Genomic DNA, 17274 nt, shown 5'->3' with positions numbered 1-17274 from the left:
TTCAATTAGATTAAATTGGGTATTGATCATATTCCGACCTCAAATAGAAAAGGGGACCATCTTAAACAGCTAAACCAAAGGGAGAGTTTTTGGATTTACAAACTACAGGCCACTAAATAGCCTGGTTTAAATAAAGATATGGATGTCTCACTTTTCCTGTTGGGTCGTGAGAGGTTCCTTTGCTGTCATCTAGTGGACATATTTCTCTATTGCCCTCAGGTATGTTTAGACGGCTGTGGTCCATGTTTGATCTAGTGTACTATAAAATAGATGGCTCTCCTATTCTTACCACTTTGCCTAGTCATATTCAAGGTTAGACCAACTTTTCTAGGGGTTATGATGCTTCTAGCCTTGATTTGCATTGTGATAATGTTTCACTTTTTAATAAGTAAATTATTGCTTACTATGTGTCGTCCTTTTACTTCCATAAGCCTGTCCTCTTCAAATCAGGGTTGATTGTAAAACGCTGTTCAAAAAAGGACATTGTATTATCAATATCTTTGTACTCCCTGATGAAAGCCATGCAGCGAAAACGCGTCAGTTATTAATCTTTGTTTCCATTTGACATGCCGTACAAAAAAAAGGCATTTTAATTAATTATATGAAGAGTGCCTTGGTCCTCTTTTCTTTTTGAAGAGTTCAATTGGGTTGAGATCTGGTGACTGAGATGGCATATGGTCTACATCATTTTCATGCTCAACAAACCATTCAGTGACCCTTCGTGCCCTGTGGTTGTGGGCATTGTCATCCTATGGGGGCGTAGCTATGGTAGCCAAAATAATGGCCTACCCAGAATTTTTATAGCACAATGGGATGTTAATTGCTTAATTAACTTAGGAACCACACCTGTGTGGAAACACCTGCTTTCAATATACTTTGTAGCCCTCATTTACTTAAGCATTTCCATTATTTTGGCAGTTACCTGTGTATCAGTTTACATACACATACACCTTATTTAGGTCAGATAGGAGAGAGGCGTTGTGCTGTGAGTTGTTTTATTTGTTGATTTTTTTAAGCACATTTTACTGTTTGCTTGAGTAATTTGATGAGATGGGAGTTCCATGTAAACATGGCTCTGTATAATACTGTGCATTTCCTTAAATTTGTCTTGGATTTGGGGACTATGAAGAGACCGCTGGTGTCATGTATGGTGCGGTTAAGCATGTCTGTCCGAGCTGTATGTTACTTAATTAAACAGACAATTTGGGATCTTTAACACAGTCATTTTCCTCATTAAAACAAGTGATGCCGTACATTTTTCCTCTACTTTGAGCCACGAGAGACTGGCATGCATCTTGTTGATATTGACCTTCTGTTTACAGTGAAGCCCAAGATGTGCTGCTCTGGTGTGGACACCAGCTGCAGCATTTCGGGGGTCCTTCTTTGCAGCTCTTGACCATATAACTGGGCCATAGATGTGGTAGAACCAGAGCCTGCAGGACTTGTTTGCTTGAACGTGGTGTTAAAAATGCACCATCACAGATAGACCCCTCATCTTCACAAGGATAGAATCAAAATGCCTTGACCATGATCATTTACAGTGTACGGGAACACCAAGAAGTTTATTTTCCTCTACTTGCTCAATGGCCACATCATTCATTACCAGATTCAGCTGAGGTCTAGTAGTTAGGGAATGGTTTGTACCAAATACAATGTGAAGAATGTGAATTATGCCGTCACATTCAGGGGTGTCTCAGTTATTTTCAAGGGACCTCCTATGGTGCACACTTTTTTTATGGGCCTAATAGTAAACGGTAATAATAGTTTTTTTTAAGGTGGGGTGGTGGGGGGGGGGGGGGGGGGCATTAACACAACCAGTCATGTTTTCTGTCTGTCCACTCCAAAAGAAATTCAGCATCTAAACCGTGCACTGGCGCCATTTGATGAATGGAAAAAGAGATCCGTTACAAAGCACCAAAAAGTGTAATGACATTCACTGACACTCTTGTAGCCTGAATTAACTGACCTTTCTTGTAGAAATAAAAGTTGGGACATCTGAAAAGGGGCTGAGATATGGGACTTCTCCGGGATGACAAGTGCAGCCCAATAACTGTGCAGCCACATGGAATATATTTTTTTAAACCATGACACAGAGGTCCGTTTAATTTGGAATAAGCTTTTATTTTTAAATGTACCACTGTAGCAGTACAAATTTAATTTAAAACAAATAGGAGAATGACTAAATTTGCATTGTTTAGAATCCCCCCAAAGTTTAACTTTGTTGCATTTAGTGGGACTCATGTCTCATTAGGGGTTAAACAAAATTTGTTCAATAAGTTTACCGAGAACTGGCAGAAAGCTGATTGGACGGATATTATAGAAAGTAAGGGAGCTTACCATTGTTGGGTAGTGGAATCACTTAAGCTTCTCTCCAGGTTTGTGGACAAATACTTTTCAAAAGAAAGGGTGTAATCCAATGTTTTTGGTTTGTGTGTTTTTATGTGTGTTTAGGTACAAGCTCTCTACCCGGCCAGTGTACAGATTAAACCAGAATATCTTCACCGCCTTGTTGTGGAGGTGCTGCACGGGACATGGAGGGGAGAACTGCGAGGAAATGGGTACTGATACAGACCTACACACAACTGATAAACACATGGTACAAGAAGTAACCTTATGGTGCAATATGCCTCCACAAGCCTACTCAGTTGTCTCCTTTATTACTTGCAGAGTTTGGCTCTTGCTATCTCAAGTAGATTTCCTGTGTGTGAAATGGCCCTTAACTCTGCGAGAGGAACCGGCTGGGAAAGTAATGTGTTTACGAAAACTGTGGCACCAATAAAAGTAACATCCTCTCTCCGTGCTCCTGCTCTCTTCCTCTATCTCCCTTCCCCAGTAGCTGATGGCCATATATCTGACTCTGCAGACCCCACAATGGCAGGACGACCACATCCAGGAGACACTGAGCCTCACCACACAGGTAGAGGTCTGCTCATCAGAGGGAGGGAGTGTGCGGGGGGGGGTGACTGGGTAAGCTGCCCACGATCAAATGCCCCGTGACGTCCTCTCTGACTCAAACTGAATAAACTGAGGAAACGCCAGTGGCCAGGAGAGCGAGTGTTTGGGTAAATGCTATAGCAGGCTGTGGGATGTTCGTCACTTCCCGGGGGAGGGAGGAAAGGGTTTGTGAACCGTTCTCAGGACATCGAGCAAGGCCTTAAAAGGGGGTGTTGACCCCATCCCAGCCTGCCCTAAGCCCTCCAACTGTGTCTCTCGTGTGTAGCTATGAGCCCAAACACACCAGTACACAAACACATTTGCAGGCATGAGAGAAAGAAAGACTGTAAACAGTCAGAAGCCTGAGACACTAGGCACCTAAAAAGAACCCTCTGCACTTTTGGGCCAGTTTTAGGTAACAAAGACGTAAAGTCCCTCGTTGTCAGGTGGGCCACTCTCAGTCCCTCCACGTCCCTTATTGAGAGCGTTTCCTAAACCGTAGAGGGCTCACATATTGAATTCTTTACCACCACTGGAGTCGAATAGCTATTGTATTACACACACTAATCAAGCACACCCACAGGGTTGGCTGGAGTGGGGTCAGAAGTGGTGGACAGAGAGCAAACCTAAGGCTATGGTTCTCAGGGTCAGGGGAGAGTTGTCTGCCCTCTGACATAGCTACTGCTCTGTGGCCATGTGCCAGTCCAAGAGGAATCATATAACCACAATCCAAGTGCTGTGATCACAGTTCACATCAGTAGATATAACAATGTGCCACTGGAGAAACAAGGACAAAGTGTGGTTCAACATATTTACCTTGATAAAAGCCATGGTTGAAATCCTGCCTCCTAAAATTCGATCCATCGGTCTGTTATCTGTCTAGGCGCTCAGTCTAGACTCCCCCACCGTCCTGAGTGGGAGCAGAATGACTTCCAGGTGTCTGAGAATCCTCTGTACGAGAGCCATCCCTCAGAGGCTGACAACAACAACGACACACACACAGATTTCCGAGAGCCCCCCTCATACCCTCGACAGGCCCAGGAGCACATCCCTCACCATGGCGATGACCACCCCCACCACCACCACCCGCACCCATACCCCAACCACCGCCTGCAGGATTTCGATAATGGAGGTAAGTTGGGACCCTAAATCACCATTACTGTACTAAAATCATGATAATCACACTGGGCAAAAGTTAGGGAAATGTTAGGAAGCCTGATGAAAACAAGTTATGTTAGGACCTCCAAGACCAGGATTGTGACTGTGCTTTAGGAGGTAGAACGTTTTCACCACTGCCAAAACCAGGGCCATGAAAAGGAGACACGGTCATCATTGGCAACACCCCTAACACCATCTGTCAACCTCTGAGACATGCAAAAACATGTTCACTCACTATCTCATAGACAATAACAAACCTGCAAGGAATGGGCCATTCAATGTCAATACAAAACAACTATGAAAATCAACAGAACTTTCAGACCGTAGCAAAATCTTGTCTCTAAGCTCCTGTTTGGGATGTTTACACTCCCAGTTCTTATTTATGCCCTTCCGTCTGGTCAATTGCCTGTCTCAACCACATCCCCTGAGAGAATTGACAGGCTTTAGACTAGTGCAGTAAATAGTCCACAGTGGACCGGAGGAAGGCTTGACCGGGGGGGGGGGGGGGGGGGGGGCACAAACGCCTGCTTAGTGTCCTCCCACCCCTTTCATTAGCTTCCTTCCCAGGAAATCCTCTCTTCCTTCTGGAAAAAAATCCCCCCCCATACATTGTGTACAGATGATGTAATCCACAATAGGATGGTGACTTAAGGGGCTCATATTCTAGCCACACATGGTGACATAGCCTCGGGAAGTATGGGTGCTGGAGGTGATAGCTACCTACACAAACCCTCATGGAGTTTGTTTCTGACCGTTTGAGCAGACACATGCACATTTGTGGCCTGCTGGAGGTCATTTTGCAGGGCGCTGGCAGTGCACCTCCTTGCACAAAGGCGGAGGTAGCGGTCCTGCTGCTGGGTTGTTGCCCTCCTACGGCCTCCTCCACGTCTCCTGATGTACTGGCCTGTCTCCTGGTAGCGCCTCCATGCTCTGGACACTACGCTGACAGACACATCAAACCTTTTTGCCACAGCTCGCATTGATGTGCCATCCTGGATGAACTGCACTACCTGAGCCACTTGTGTGGGTTGTAGACTCCGTCTCACGCTACCACTAGAGTGAGAGCACCGCCAGCATTCAAAAGTGACCAAAACATCAGCCAGGAAGCATAGGAACTGAGAAGTGGTCTGTGATCACCACCTGCAGAACCAGTCCTTTTTTGGGGGTGTCTTGCTAATTGCCTATAATTTCCACCTTTTGTCTATTCCATTTGCACAACAGCATGTGAAATGTATTGTCAATCAGTGTTGCTTCCTAAGTGGACAGTTTGATTTCACAGAAGTGTGATTGACTTGGAGTTACATTGTGTTGTTTAAGTGTTCCCTTTATTTTTTTGAGCAGTGTATATATATTTTATCCATTTTAGAACAAGGCTGTAACGTAACAAAATGTGAAAAAAGTCAAGGGGTCTGAATACTTTCCGAAAGCACTGTATATGTGGGTGGGGGAATTCAATGTCACATATGCACTCACGCAGACGAGTATACACGCACATGCTTGTTTTACTATCATTGTGGGGACCAAACCATTTATTCCTATTCAAAATCATATTTTCCCTAACCTTAATTATAAACGTAACCTCTAAGTCTAAAATAGCCCTTTTTCCTTGAGGACTGGCAAAATGTTCCCACTTGTCTGAATTTTCGTTTACTATTCTTGAGACGACTTCTGGTCAAGGATAGTAAAACCAAACACACACACACCCCCACACAATTTCTAGGAGGAATGTAAGAATCCCTGCAGTCTGTATCATATAACTTTAAAAGGAACTGCTTCCATTAGGGCCGTCTCTGGGGTGCACTAACACTGCCACGAAACAAACCCATCCAACATTATATCACTCTGCTTTCTTGTAAACAAAGAGGTCCAGCCAGGACCAATACATAGGGGAAATTAAATGCCAAAATATTGGTCAGGAAATAGGAATAACACAGAACATTGCTATTTTTGGCAACTTGGCATTTTACTTTGGCTTCATCAGCAAAAAATAATTTTTACTGTAGATTTCTTGGAACTAAAGGCTCTCATAACTGTTCCTGAGAACTAATGGCACAACTGATATGAATGAATAGTTTTTACAAGAGAATACATTCCAGAAGGTTTTGAAAAGGAGCCTTGCTATGCTCCTATACACATTGGTTGGTGTACAGTTGTGGCGTCATCTCAGCATTGTGCACTGTTATGATTTACAAATGTAGAGTCGATATGTCTAAAACTGAAACAGTCTTGTTCTGAATCCTTATACCGATTGACGTGAGTAAATATTATGCACTGACATCCTGGTTTGTCTCTCAGACCCAATCAGGAGTGAGGTGGAGGCTGTCACTCTACAGCCCTACGCAGACTCCCTGTCTCCCATCCCTCTGCCCCACATGATGGCCCTGCTGATGTCCCAGCTCCAGCCCATGTTGGATGGCTTCAACCGCACCTTGGAGCGCCTGACCTTGGAGGTCGGGGGTCTGTCCCAGGATGTAGCCCAGCTCCGGAGCTCTCAGTGGGAGGTAAAGGAGGAGGCCCTGCGGGGTGCAGGTGCCGGAGAGGGTCCTGAGGCCTTTGAGGCTAAGCTGGAGCAGAGTTTCCAGGACATCAAGGAGGTGAGGAGGGAACTGGAGAGACAGAGAGCGGCGATGGCGGATAGGCTACACTCCCAGCATGCCATGCTGCACTATAACATCACCAACTTCAAGAAAGACATCGACGCCAAGATCAAACACAACGACAAGACGTTACAGGTCAGTGAATCCCTCATGACATGGTGATGAAACTACTTAATAATTCATAACTTTGAGACTAAGTTTCTCACTTCGGTGTTAGTATCATACACTTTTAGACTTTGTATGGGCTTTAAGTGAGAATGTTCTTCATGCCTTTCATATGTTTCCCGGGTAGGTTAATCTCGAGTCCCTGAATGCCACCCTGTCAGACATGAAGCTCGAGCAGGAGCATCTGAGTGAAGAGCTCCAGAGGGACCTGACCAGCCCAGGGGACAGGAGAGAGACCACTCAGGCCCAGCACTTTCCAGAGGACTCGGCAGTGTGGGAGTCTATCGCTCGTCTGGACAACAAGGTGGTCAACAACACAGTGAGGGTGAATGCCCTGGTTGAAGACTTGGAGATAGCCAATGACAACGTCCTGGACCTGAAGAGGGGCTTCCGAGGCCTTGAGGAGAACATTGCCCAAACGTGGAGGAACAGCCAGATCCAGTTCATGGAGACGGGCCTGGAGGTGGAGGCGGCTAAAGTAGCCGCGTTGAACCGCGTCAATGAGCTGGCCAGCAACCTAACCCTCCGCTTGGAGCAGCTGCAGGACATGGATACTGACATGGACTACCTGTACACACAGTTCTACAAGAACGTCAGCTCTGCCAGAGACTGTGACTGCAAGGCATTCACCGCCACCATCTCCCGCTTGGAGCAGGGACTGACCAACGTCACAGAGCTGGCCAACGACAACCGGCTGGCCCTGGATGGGAGTCCCGATGCTGGGTCGGAGCGCTGGAGTCCCTCTGTGGAGGACATCTACCAGGGGTTGGATCACGTGAAGGCCTCCCTGGCCTTTGAGCAAGAGAAGAGCAGGACTCTCCACCACAATGTGACCCAGCTGCTGGCCTCCTTTCTGGGCATCCAGAGTGACGTGCTCAGTCTGCGGGAGAGAGACGAGTGGTTGGCGGGTGAGATGAGTCACCTCTCCAGCTCCTTCTTTTCTCTTTTGAACGATGCCATCCGCCACACCGACGTGCTGGAGATGCTCCTGGGAGAGGAGGTGATGGGGTTTATGGACTGGCCCCTAAGCAACCAGGAGGCCCACTCCATCCCTGCACTGCAGGAGAGGCTCCGCAACATGCAGGAACAGATCAGGGGCCAGAACATCAGTCTCACCTCCCTGCTGGACGCCACCTGGGCAGAAGAGTTCCCGGCCTCAGACGAGCCCACTGTGCTGGTAGACTTGGCCTCCCGCGGCCTGAAGAGGAGGAGTGGAGACCAGAGGAGTGACCACCTCGTGGTCTCAGCAGCCTCTGAGGACCGGCAAGACTACTCTGACAGTGACCTGTGGAGCCTTGAGAAAGCAGTGAAGGAGCTGGGGGAGAAGGTCCACAGGCTGGAGTACAGGCCTTGTACTGCCAGCTGCAACAACACCAAAGTTAGCGCCAAACTGCAGGCAGAGGTGGCCTGGCTGAGGAGGAGTTTAGAGAATCATTTGAGTCTCTTCAAGAACGTCTTCAGTAACTCAGAGGGACTGGCCGACTCAGAAAGCACCCTGGACTTGGACCAGCTGTGGGCCCTGATGAAGAGGAAGGAGGGGAAGAGACAGAGGAAGCGCAATAACAACAAAGAGGGAATCAAAGACCATATTGGAGAGAGAGATAACCTTCGCAGCAGGAGGGATACATCAGGTAGGCATCAATCTATGAAAGACAAAAACACTGTCATATCTATCTCTCAATCAAGCTGGGCTACACTTCTAACATCCACTAAGACTGGAAGTTCACTTTAAACTCTGATCTATACATGTGAAACACCCTCAAGTCAGCGCTCGCAATGGGTTAAAACAGGGAGTCGCTTAGCATGACAGAGAATCAACACAAGACTGCCCCCTGGTGAACCAAAAATGTTTTAGTTCAGGCTTATAAGTGGTCTAAGCAGAAGTATAGCGAGTGTCTATGGGTTAAACGCATTTTGCTACACCGGCAATAACATCTGCTAAATATGTGTATGCGACCAATATTTTTTCCCCCGATTTTTGATACCGCCCATGAACAGTTAGCAGATAACAGCTGATCATTTCCTGTCTCTTCTCTTTCAGTGCTATCCAAGCTGGGGGACAGTCCCCTTATGTTTCTGGCCAGAAGCATACAGCGCAGCAGACCAAGTGACAGCAGCCTCCTGGTGTTTGAGGACACATCGCTAAACCTGGGCCAGATGTACTCAACTCACACTGGGATGTTCCAAGCACCTTTGGCAGGAATCTACCTCTTCGCGCTGACGCTGAACTTTGAACCTGGCCCCTCGCTGTCTGGGCTGAGGAGAGAGAACAGGGAGCTGGCTGCCACTCTACATCAGGACAAGATGGCATTGTTTGGCCCCGTCACCCGTGTGTGTCTCCTACAGCTGCAGCAGGGAGAGAAGCTCCGGCTTGAACTGTATGAGGGGACTCTGGTGACCGATGACCCCGAAGACAACGCCTTCGCTGGGCTTCTGCTCTATCAGACCACCTGAGGATGCCGGGGCTGCTCTGTATAGTCAGAGGAGAGATGTTGGCCTGAGAGCAATCAATCACTAGACTGACAGCTACTATGCCACCTGCGTTTCAATCTCTTACATTGATATTGGGAGGGGGAGTATGTAGAAGGTTCAGGGAGTATAAAACATTTGTCATATAGTATACCATTTTGAGCGTTGCAACAACTTCCCTGGAGTTATTCTAGGTAGTTATAAGGGAAACAGGAACATTCTAGACCATAAAACAATATTCTATAGAAACTCTGGCTTTCAGAATATAAAGGTGGGCTTCTTTAAGATATGACACTCCCCTCCGTGCTACCACAACGCTGCCCTACCAAGCAAAAAGGTAGTAACTGCTCATTTGGTCCAAAATTGTCATTTTTGCTACATCAAATACATGCTTAATCACGTGGACAAGTATCCTGCCTCGTATTGTGTTTTGGAGAAAATGGGGGTCATGTTAGCAGTAACTGCATAAAGTTACTGTGAAACCAAGGTAAATAAAATGTATTTTTCTCAGTTCCACGCTATGAGCAGTTACTGCCTTTTTGCTCGGTAGGGCACAATAGAGGGCTTTCAGTGCTTTATGACTGCAACATTTCTAATAGTGCCGTGAAAAAGCATTTGCCCCCTTTCTAATTCTCTACTTTACATATTTTAGATACTGAATGTTATCAGATCTTCAACCAAAACCTAATAGATAAAGGGAACCTGAGGGAACAAAATGATACATATTTTAATAAACAAAGCAATACCCAAATTCCTCCTTACACTGAGTAACTGGTTGTGCCACCTTTAGCAGCAATGACTCCAACCAAACGCTTCCTGTAGTTGCTGATCAGTCTCTCACGTCGCTGTGGAGGAATTTTGTTCCATTTGCATTCAGAACTACTGTCACTCGGCGACATTTGTGGGTTTTCAAGCGCGAACTGCTCGTTGCAAGTCCTGCCACAACATCTCACATGGGATTAGGTCTGGACTTTGACTAGGCCATTCCAAAACTTCAAATGTGTTGCTTTTTAGACATTCATGTAGACTTAATTGTGTTTTGGATCATTGTCTTGCTGCACTTCAGCTTCAGCTCACAGGCAGATGGCCTGACATTCTCCTGTAGTATTCTCTGACAATAGAAGGAACCATGAATTCTGCTCTAAGGCAAGTCGTCCAGGTCCTGAAGCAGAAAAGCATCCCCAAACCATCACACTACCACCACCATGCTTGACCGTTGGTATGAGGTTCTTACTGTAGAATGCAGTGTTTGGTTTTCGCCAGACATAATGGGACCCATGTCATCCAAAAAGTTTAACTTTTGAATCATCTGTCCATAGAACATTCTTCCAAGAGTCTTGATGATCATCTAGGTGCTTCCAGATGCCTTTTGGTAAACTTTTTGGATGACATGGGTCCAGACCTAATCCCAAATAAGATGTTGTGGCAGGACTTGAAACGAGCCGTTCATGCTTGAAAACCCACAAATGCCGCTGAGTTAAAGCAGTACTGCATGCAAAAGTGGGGCAAAATTCCTCCACAGCGACGTGAGACGCTGATCAACAGCTGGAAGCGTTTGGTTGCAGTCATTGCCGCTAAAGGTGTCACAACCAGTTACTCAGTGTAAGGGGGAAATTACTTTTTCCCACACAGGGGAATTGGGTATTGCGTAATTTCAATAAAATAAAATAACTATATATTGTTATTTGTAAACGCAGGTTCCCTTTATCTATTAGGTTATGGTCTAAGATCTGATATAATTCAGTATCAAAAATATGCTAAATTAGAACAGAAAGGGGCCAATACTTTTTCATGGTACTGTACATGTATAAGGCCTCAGGTAGAAAAACAGACCCTTTTTTATAAGACACGGGCTCCATATTGACGAGAGATTTAAACTCTTATTACAGTACATCAATATGCCGTACCTTTCTCCTCCAGCAGACGGCAGTGCTAGACACCTTTACTGGTTTTAGCCTCATTCTCCAGTCAAACCAACAGTTAATTGGAAGGAAATGAAACAATAACCCAAAACCAGACCACAAAGTTGTGTACTAAAATAAGGTTATTTACTTTAAAATTGATACATTGGACAGGTTGTGTACAGAAACAGAATCGTTTTCTTTCCTTGGTAAACTCAAAAAGGCACCTTTTAACCAGATGCTGTATAAAAAAAAACACATTAAAGATGTACATATTAGAGATTATTCTATATGGTTTTCTTGCATATTACAAAGAGGAAAACACTAGTTACTGCTCGGGTGAAATATTTCTTAAATATCTACCATATGTACTGTTAGCTTAATTCACAAAGAAACTGTCCTGACACACTAGGTTGCACGTGATTTCAGCGGACATGCACACTTAACATGCGCGCAAACCCACAAGCACTGGAAGATATTTTTTCTTAAATTTGTATGCACACAAGGGAAGCAAAAGCAAACATTGGATAGATAAGAGGCAGACAATAGGAGCAGGGACGTGGAAGAAAAAGTTAAGAATACACTGGCCAAGACTTGGATCCTACGCGAGAGTTAACAAAGGGCACGATCTGTGACAACGCTTCCTCATCATCATTACACGTGCAAACAAACGGTCAAGAGTTGAGGACAAGTGGTTCAGTCAAGGATATTATTTGTTTTCATTTCATACCTGTATGAAGTTCTAAATGTAGAAATGCAGTTCCTCTTGTGGTAAATGGTCATAAATGGGCTTGCTCTACCCTCTGCACTGGCCCGCAGATAACATCACTGAGGAAACCTGCAAATATGTATATATTTGCATGTGTCCCAAAGCAAGCGGAAGTGGTTTCACTTCAGGGTTGCATCTACAGTATGTTCCCTCTGTACTTGACTGTAATTCTGTCACACAAACCTGAGGAGGCTTGATGGATCAACAAACTGCAATGGCAATAGAGCTCTGACGTGCTAAAAATAACATTTAGTTAAAGTAAATATGCCATTTAACATAGCATTGAGTAAGCTATATAATTGTACTTTAAGTTAGTAAAATACTGCATATTTTCTGAACTAATGTGGACTTCTTGTGAGCCCGATGACAAACCATTATGGCACAATGCAACCATCTTAGTCAATGGTACAGTTCAACGGCTGAGCTCACATGATGTTTGGCAATATGAAAGTTGGCCACTTAATGAATATATATAACTCAAAATGGAATGAAAAGCAAGAGAAGAGCCGGGGGGGGGGGGGGGGGGATTCATCTTAGATCCACGAATGTGGACAAGAATCAGTGGGGCGTGGGGACAGCAGAAATGTCAGATTAATCATTTTTAGAAAGGCCTAATTGATGTGTGCCCTCTAAGCTGCACACCTTTGCATAGGCTTCATGAGGGCCAAAATATGCCATTTTTGTATTCTGAACTTTCCTCCCAGAAGACAAACAGAACATACACAAGATAACACATATGTGGTCCCGTGTGGCTCAGTTGGTAGAGCATGGCGCTTGCAACGCCAGGGTTGTGGGTTCAATTCCCACGGGGGGACCAGGGTTCAATTCCCACGGGGGGACCAGGATGAATATGTATGAACTTTCCAGTTTGTAAGTCGCTCTGGATAAGAGCGTCTGCTAAATGACTTAAATGTAAATGTAAATGTAAGAAGAGGTAAGCATAGAGACATGATGGGACACAAACTCCCTATTCACAAATGTCATTTGAATACAATTTTGCATTAAATATGTTTTTTTAACCAGACGTCTTTTTTGTGTCAGATCATAGATTTTTTTTGACAAGTTACTGAGTTGAGGTTTGTTGTAGGAAGCACAGTGACAAGTTGATTTAAGGCAAGTCAGTTATCCCCTCTTACAACATCCTTGGTTGTCTGGATTGCTCGTAGCTCTTGAAGCAGGTCCCGTTTGAAGCCCACTGGACGTGAATACCATTGCAGCATGTTCTTTTTTTTTTTTTTTTTTGAGTAGGCACGGCATCTATCGATACAATATATTTACATATTAAATTCACATATAATTATAGTACCTTATTTCGTATTTCGTAATTACTCTACTTAAGAGTCGAGAGACATTTTAATATGGCAGGAGAAGACTGTCCTGAAGAGAAAAAATGTTGGCATAAAACGTTTACAGGCAAAAATTGAACATAATTGGCAGGTGGTGACGCTTGCGAGGGCAGTGTCTTGGTTTGAAGTGAGGCTCAAAGGTTCCTCCATCATATTCCTTTCTGCCCATCAACATGTGAGCAGGAAAATGCCATCCCCCTCCACACACAATGTCATGTTTTGACTTTCACAGAAAGCATTCAATGCAGCACGTTGACCAAGAACTCCTCTGGCCAGGGAGGGAATAAGGGAAAGAACCTTTGGCAGCAGCATCTGTCCGTTGTGGTGATAGAGACTCATGGAGGTTAAGGCTCTATGCCCAAAGCCCTGTGACAACAGGGTCCTTTTTCTCCCATACCCTGTTCCTCCTCCCCTGCCAACTGAACAGAGGTGACACATTCAGCATTAGGACACACTGGGGAGTTCTGTCTCTAGGTCAGGCTGTGTTGAGTATGTAGGGGGGAAAAGGATCAAATCTTGATGTCCTGCGATTCCACCATTTTGGCCAAGGTCTTCTTGACTCGTAAGATGGTGAGGCGCGAGGCGGGGTTGTGGGCCCAGCACTCAGACATCAGCTTCAGCATGGCTCTCAGACACTGTGGAGAAAACACACACACCCCGCTTTAGGAGTTTGGTCTAATTTCAATAACCGCTAAATACACAGTATTGCTTAGGCAGATTTTTACTTATTATAGTTGTTTTTTTAAAGTACTAAATGCAAATGCTTTCATATGGGTTACCGCTGCTACAACTGGATAAAAGACAACCTTTGCCTTCTTTACTCATTTATATGTGTTTATGCACTGCTCTTCGGTTTCTTTCTCAAGGGTCTCGTACAGGCAAAACCATATTTGCCCTGATAAAATCAGGACTCACCTCGTCACCGTTCCACCTGTTGGACACGGTGGGCCGCAGCCCTTTCACACACACCACCTCCAGCATGTCCTCAAAGGACGGCTCTGCCGGCACCATCTCATAGTAGGGCAGCTGGTGGTCCTCCACTATGCCTGAGAGAGGAGAGGGAGATAGTGACGCGTAAGCAAAGCGCAAAAGAACACCGGTTCAAACATACCGTCAGTGTAGCTCTTTCCATAACCAGTTGAAACCTTAAGCCTATCTGGGGTTTTTTCTTCTCTGTAGTGATTGGCAGGGCCTAAAAACAACACCCGCGGGTAAGTTTTTGGCATTGGCGTGTAATATGTTTATTTCACAAGCCATGTTGGCGGGTGGTCAGGGCTCCACAGCATTTCACTCACATTTGAGAATAAAAATAGAAGTATGCGCCCCATTTATAGCTAAATAAATGCTGCAGAAGCTTCTCTCTAAGTGTTTCTGTCTTTTTGCATAGCTGGTAGCTAATCATCACGCGAAGAACTACGAATCCTGTAGTATATGCCGCGGGACACGCATCAACACCGCCTGGCTGGGAAGCAGCGCGCACTGTGATTGAAGAGCTGAAGATTACATTTTTCGATGCGCTGTGCGAAGGCATAAAAGTTGGTCTAATTTATTCGAAAGTACTAAAGTGAGAATTTGTCCTTGTGTCTCTTGTTACATTGTTTTGTTCACATGCTAGGTTGTTTTGAATTTTTGAGTTCGCTTCAATGAAGACACATCGGGTTCTAGTCAGATTCTATCTGACAGGCACACTGCCACTGACAACTTCAGGGGCTATGTTGCCACAGTAACCTCCTGCCTTAAAGGGGCAGTTGAACAATTGTCTCATTTGTAAAAATGTTGGTTAAAAGACTAAGGTCACAAAAATGAAATAATATTTAGGAATATAACACCTCACTTCTGACTAGTAATACATTTATTGTTCTTGGTTTTGTTATTTTGGCAGAAAGATATTTTACCAGCCTAAATATTTTGAGTGGTAGATTTTTGGCTGGTTAAAAAAAAGGTAGTTTCAGGCCCTGGTGACTGGTCTGGAATATCAGTATCAAATGCGTACTCAAATGCCTGTAGATTCATGACTATAAGGAGTGTGTGCGTATACGCGTCTATATCTGGTTGTCTGTGTGTATACACGTCTATGTCGGTGTGTGAGCACGCGCGCACGTGTCTGTGTCCCCATACCTCCTGTTACACAGCGGCGGGCCATCTCCCAGATGATGAGGCTGTAGCTGTATATATCAGCCATGATGTAGGCCTGGAAGTGGTTCTTGTTCAGGGTCTCTCCCAACACCTCAGGGGCCATGTACCTCCGGGTCCCCACCCGCGTACTCAGAGGAACGTCCACCTCGTTGGTATCACTGACGACAAGAGAAGAACAGGAATTCACAAGTAATTCACAGGGAAATGGTCAGTTGCTCCAGAAACAAAACTTCAGCACTGTTTAGAAGAGCGGCCATAAGTGAAAACATGGGTCGCATTCATTAGCGCACACCGTAGCGTCACAAAACGATTGTTGCTTATTGGACAAGTTCAGGTACTCCCTCCCTGCCCGTAAGTTTTCTTACGTTGAGTGCCTAATGAACACAACCTTGATTAAAACATTCATGACTGAGCAGCATTCTACCTGTTGAACTTGACAGCCAGACCCAGGTCAGCGATGCAGCAGGTTCCATTTTTCTTCATCAGGATGTTCTTGCTCTTGAGGTCTCGGTGGGCGATGGCCGGCTTGCCCTGGGTGCCGTAGATCTCCGTGTGAAGGTGGCACAGGGCACAGGCAGCGGAGTAGGCCAGTCGCAGCAGGCTCTGGGTGTCCAGCGTGGTGAACTTCAGGTAGTCGTACAGGGAGCCGTTCTCATGGTAGTCTGTGATGAGGAGGAGCTGTGTGAAGGCCCCGGTACCCTTGATATCTGCTGCTATGAACCCTGGAAGGGGTGAGAAGAGAGTTGAGGGGTGTTTAGTGCTATATTGAGATGTAGGCCATGCCCTGATACATGACTGTTGACCTCATGTATTAGGGCAAATGTTGGCCTAAAATCACGCCAAGTCAATCAAGACTACATTAAAAACTTAGATTCAGACCATTTTAGAAAGAAAACTGTAAAATGGCAGTATGTGGTTTAGATGGAGGCAGAGACGGCAGTCTTCTTTACTACAAGCAAGTGGTAAGAACGAAGCTTACCCAGTATGTTCTCGTGCCTCATGAGCACAGTTTGGTAAATCTCAGTCTCTCTGAACCAGCTGGCCTCCTCCCGGGTGAAGAACACCTTGACGGCCACCTTCTCTCCCCGCCAGCGGCCCAGCCACACCTCGCCGTAGCGCCCCTTGCCGATCTGGCGTACCATCTGGATCTGCTTGGCAATGGTACGCTGCACCTACAAGACATACCAGGGAGAGGCATTGAGCATCAAGTGTGCCACAGATCATAACTACTACAACTTTTACCATTTGTTATTTTCTTCACGTGATATTCGCCGTTTCAAGCAAGATGTATGCCAATGCTTTGTAAGGCTATGTTGTGTTATGTTATAATTTTCAATTTTACTGAACCTACTATAATCTAGCTATGACCAAAGACAAACACAAAATCAGCTGTTACACTTTCCTGGAAAGCAGAAAAAAGTCGCATTCCATAGCCAAAGGCTTTCCATCCAGGCCACATGCTCCAAAGCCCCTCCCTGTCTCGTGTGGGGATCTTACCAGCAGGGGGAGCCCAGAGCCACTGCTAGAGGACTGGGACTGGTTGATGAGGTCTTTGAGAGACTCTCCCACAGGAATGAAGGCCTCGTCCTGCTCCAGGTCCCGGTGGTACCGCTGCCTCTCCGTCTGCCACTTGTACCTGGCAGGAACACACACACAGATCAGTACACATGCTAATGCTACAATATGAACAAGAAGTGCTGTGAGGCAACAAGTAAATCATTATTAGAAAAGAGGTGAAACAGACTAATTAATCTTAAAGAAATGCTTAAATGGCACCAACAGTTGACTTGTATTCTACC

General features: G+C 45.4%; 2 protein-coding genes across 3 annotated transcripts in view; one reads left to right on the top strand and one right to left on the bottom strand.

The window, feature by feature from the left end:
- LOC129851950 (multimerin-2-like) overlaps positions 1-11504 on the top strand; it is a 28685-nt gene extending 17181 nt beyond the window's left edge. Inside the window, exons 3-8 of the mRNA XM_055918235.1 lie at positions 2452-2558; positions 2834-2917; positions 3818-4066; positions 6388-6824; positions 6982-8485; positions 8896-11504. Of these exons, the coding sequence (XP_055774210.1) occupies positions 2452-2558; positions 2834-2917; positions 3818-4066; positions 6388-6824; positions 6982-8485; positions 8896-9308 (2794 nt within the window). The 3' untranslated portion in view covers positions 9309-11504. The remainder of the gene's footprint in view (positions 1-2451; positions 2559-2833; positions 2918-3817; positions 4067-6387; positions 6825-6981; positions 8486-8895) is intronic.
- The window catches only part of LOC129851966 (bone morphogenetic protein receptor type-1A-like), a 53348-nt gene continuing 47423 nt past the window's right edge, over positions 11350-17274 (bottom strand). For both annotated transcript variants that reach the window (XM_055918236.1, XM_055918237.1), the window contains exons 8-13: positions 16973-17111; positions 16455-16647; positions 15900-16197; positions 15458-15633; positions 14255-14385; positions 11350-13974 (exon numbers count right to left, since the gene is read on the bottom strand). In XM_055918236.1, the coding sequence (XP_055774211.1) occupies positions 13849-13974; positions 14255-14385; positions 15458-15633; positions 15900-16197; positions 16455-16647; positions 16973-17111 (1063 nt within the window). In that variant the 3' untranslated portion in view covers positions 11350-13848. The remainder of the gene's footprint in view (positions 13975-14254; positions 14386-15457; positions 15634-15899; positions 16198-16454; positions 16648-16972; positions 17112-17274) is intronic.

This window comes from Salvelinus fontinalis, chromosome 1 (assembly GCF_029448725.1).
Source record: "Salvelinus fontinalis isolate EN_2023a chromosome 1, ASM2944872v1, whole genome shotgun sequence".
NCBI classification, from domain to species: Eukaryota; Metazoa; Chordata; class Actinopteri; order Salmoniformes; family Salmonidae; genus Salvelinus; species Salvelinus fontinalis.
The sequence above is the reverse complement of the archived record's forward strand: the minus strand, read 5'-3'. Positions and strand labels throughout refer to the sequence as shown.